This window comes from Echinococcus granulosus, assembly GCF_000524195.1.
Source record: "Echinococcus granulosus chromosome Unknown EG_S00168, whole genome shotgun sequence".
Taxonomy (NCBI): Eukaryota; Metazoa; Platyhelminthes; class Cestoda; order Cyclophyllidea; family Taeniidae; genus Echinococcus; species Echinococcus granulosus.
Window position 1 is genome coordinate 118,437 of NW_020170548.1, and position 3,126 is coordinate 121,562.

The window sequence follows — 3,126 nt, forward strand, 5'->3', positions numbered from 1 at the left end:
TAGCATCTTCTGCATGCCCTCATTACGAGCAAATAAATTTCTGTAGATCTCTCCCTCCGCTGTCAAACAAGGCACAAAATTCGTGAATTTGTCCCTTTGAGCTGAGAATGTCTAGGGTCGAATTATTCAGCCTCTCTAACAAGTCTGCTTGGCAAGAGGTCATGTCAGTAAATAATTAAAGGCTCCGCTGCCTGAAATTCGTTCTTCTTCTTCTTCTTCTTCCCCTTCTTCTTCCTCTTCTCCTTAGATCATCCTGTGTCATTTGCATGAGCTATCTGTATTAGTCAATCCTTTATTCAGGCAGCCTTTCCTCCATTTATAATCAGACACTTTATGTATTTCCATTTAAAGAACACTTTATCCTGAGTGCGTGCTTTTCACTCGTCAAGCTTCATTCCTCTCGAATTCTCCCCACTGACCCTGCTACATTCCCGTGGTTTTGTCTGCACCCGTACTTCACTGGGCGTACAAGGCTTACTGACAATGTCCTCCCCCTAAGCCAATTGTCGAGTGGTTTCAGTGCCCCCGTTCCTGCCTCCCCTGACCCTCCCTCTCCGCCCAATAGAGATGAAACTGTGCTCCTGGTACGGTGTACGCACACAACTTCTGCTAACAATGCAACTCACCGGATGAGAGGTGCAGTTCCCATCTCCTCAATGCAGTCCACGCACAAGCTTGGTTGCATCCTTACACCAGAGTGACAGAAGTGATCACGTGATATCCCTAAAAATGCGGCACGACAACCTCCCTTCACCTCAGCAGGTGCAAATACATCGCCGATAGAAGACTTTGAATGGTGCCAACAAATGTGCGTTTGCAGAATATGGGGCAAATGTCAGTCGACATTTCCAATTTTTTCATACACAGGGCAGAAAGCGGTCTCTTAGTGCTTTCTCCTCATTCAAGGCGTCAACGTCGAAAATTGACAAGTGAAATATACCAGCAACTGCTCTCTAATGCACATCGTCATTTCCCACGGTTAACGGAGAGACTGCTGCTTCGAAATAGACGTCGTCGAGTCATTGGTAGTACCAGGGTTGTTCGTCGATTCGTGGATTCGTTGGCAGGTGAAGCGATGAGATTACCGGCAAGAGATGCAGTTGCTTTTATGGATTGTGTGGTGGTGGTGGTGGTTGTAGTAGTGCCCAAAGCTTCACCTCCTGTTGATACTGCGACTGAAGGTGCTGTTGCCGCCACAGCTACTGAGCTGGGTGCTGTGGAGGCAGACTGATGGACACTTATTGGGCTCTGGCGACGTTGGATCCAGTCCTCGATCTTCTAAAATAGATTATATTTGATAACATAAATTGGCTACTGGCAAATCGTGCAGCTCACATGTTATGTAGAGGGTGTTTAATGCAGGCTAAGACTTCCAATCCATCGACCACACCTTTCCACATGCTACTCCTACTCATGTCATGTGCCATTCCAGTCCTGACCATTGCAGACACCAACAGTAGGTAGCAGCGTGAGGTGTTGATTGAAGTTTTCTCTGAACGAAAGTGCGACACCCAAACCTGTGGACACTCGAAGCAGGCTACCCTTTCGGGGGTGGCTGTGGTCTCTCACAGTCTACCAATCCGGCAGTTTTCCCGGCAGACTCTCCACAAGCCTGCTTCTCGCCACTTGATTAACAAGGAACTACTCCATAATGAAAATGTGCGAGGGAATAGTCCCTCTGCAATGCTAGCGATTCAGGCTCGGCATCTAGATGGTTCCATACTGACACCTTTCTCCAGGCCTAAATTGGTTTTGCTGCTTTCAGAATCTTGATATGGAACAACTCCCAACATTACAAGCCACCTCCTATATCACTTATTCGTCGGCATTGTTCTGACAACAGGGACTGCTTATGATGTGCCTCCGTGGTCTTCCTCTCCGTCTGAGTGGTCTCAACACAAGCAGCGTCACCGCCGTTGTCTTGAATATTTCAGTAACCCTTGCGGTGCTGGAATGAATGGTTGCGCAAGTGAGGGGAGCCAGAACGGTGTAAGTGAACTGCATGCCGTACTACGGACATTTCCAGCGTCTACTACCGAATGGCAACCCCTTCAACCCAAATGTGCATGCATACCGAGCTTATGATCATCAGCAATGCCTTCCACCCTCCGCCAGTCATTTTGTGCATCTAATTCCTCAACTTCTGCCTTATTTGTACAAGTCTACACATCCGTTCGTCAATTGTTGACAATGCCGAGGACTTCTTTCCACTACTTCCATTCGCTTGGAGCAAAGTCATTTCTCCCTGGCATTAACCACTCTGTGTTCACGGAATGCCACGTGAATGACTCCAACTTCATTTGAAAGAGCAAGAAGAGCACAAGAGGCAACTTTCCTTCAACTTTTTCATTGGCAGCACCAAGCATAGTCAATAAAGTTTACGTTCTGCTTTGAATTCGACCCACGCGGAGTACCATGTGGAGAAAACGGGAGTGTCCCACGATTACTCGATCATGCCGTCTAATTGTTGAGTTGCCAAAGCTGCTTTCCGAGGTGTCGGGTGAATGCAAGAATTGTGGCAAGAGAATGGGCATGTTCCCTTTGGCCCCAGTTGGCACCATGTCCCGACTTCGCTCAAACAGCCCCGTTATATTTCTCTTTTGACAAATCCAAGACAATTTACCCGCTTTTTGCACAAATGCTCTCTGTTTCAAATGCCCAAACTATGGGCTGTAATCCTGTATTGACCATCTCTTTGTCACTTCCCCATGGGATGGGGGAGTGCGGTGTGGGAGTAGATTTCTGAGAACATTTTAGTGACCTTAGAGGATATGCTCAGCACTGTTCTTTAACAAAAATAAGGGATTGGGTCTGCTCAAAGTGAAAGAGGAGACTGCGTTCACTTACCTCATATAGGCGCGTCGGAAGGGTTGTTATTAGTCCACCACCAACTACGAGCACGGAACTGGCGATTCGTACCTTGTCGAAATACGCGGCATCGTGAAGCCAAAAAATTTCCCGACCTAGATGTTTTGTTTTCAGACAAAAAGACCATACTCTAAAATGTGAGCATATCACTCGTGTCTTCCTAATGGATCGGAAATAATGGTGAGAATAAACTCTACCGGCCAATCAGGGAAGTTAAAAAGGCAAAAATGGCATATTTTGCTAGTTTTAAAGTTTTTT

General features: G+C 46.7%; 1 protein-coding gene across 1 annotated transcript; it reads right to left on the reverse strand. All coding sequences in view use genetic code 11, as the record gives it.

Moving 5' to 3' along the window:
• Positions 1 to 966: 966 nt before the first annotated feature.
• Positions 967 to 2,119, reverse strand: EGR_09810 (hypothetical protein; the record flags this gene model as incomplete). The annotated part of the gene is made up of 2 exons (XM_024499059.1): positions 967 to 1,278; positions 2,075 to 2,119. The coding sequence occupies 2 exons, from the start codon at positions 2,117 to 2,119 to the stop codon at positions 967 to 969; spliced, it is 357 nt and encodes a 118-aa protein (XP_024346538.1).
• Between the last annotated feature and the right edge of the window lie 1,007 nt (positions 2,120 to 3,126).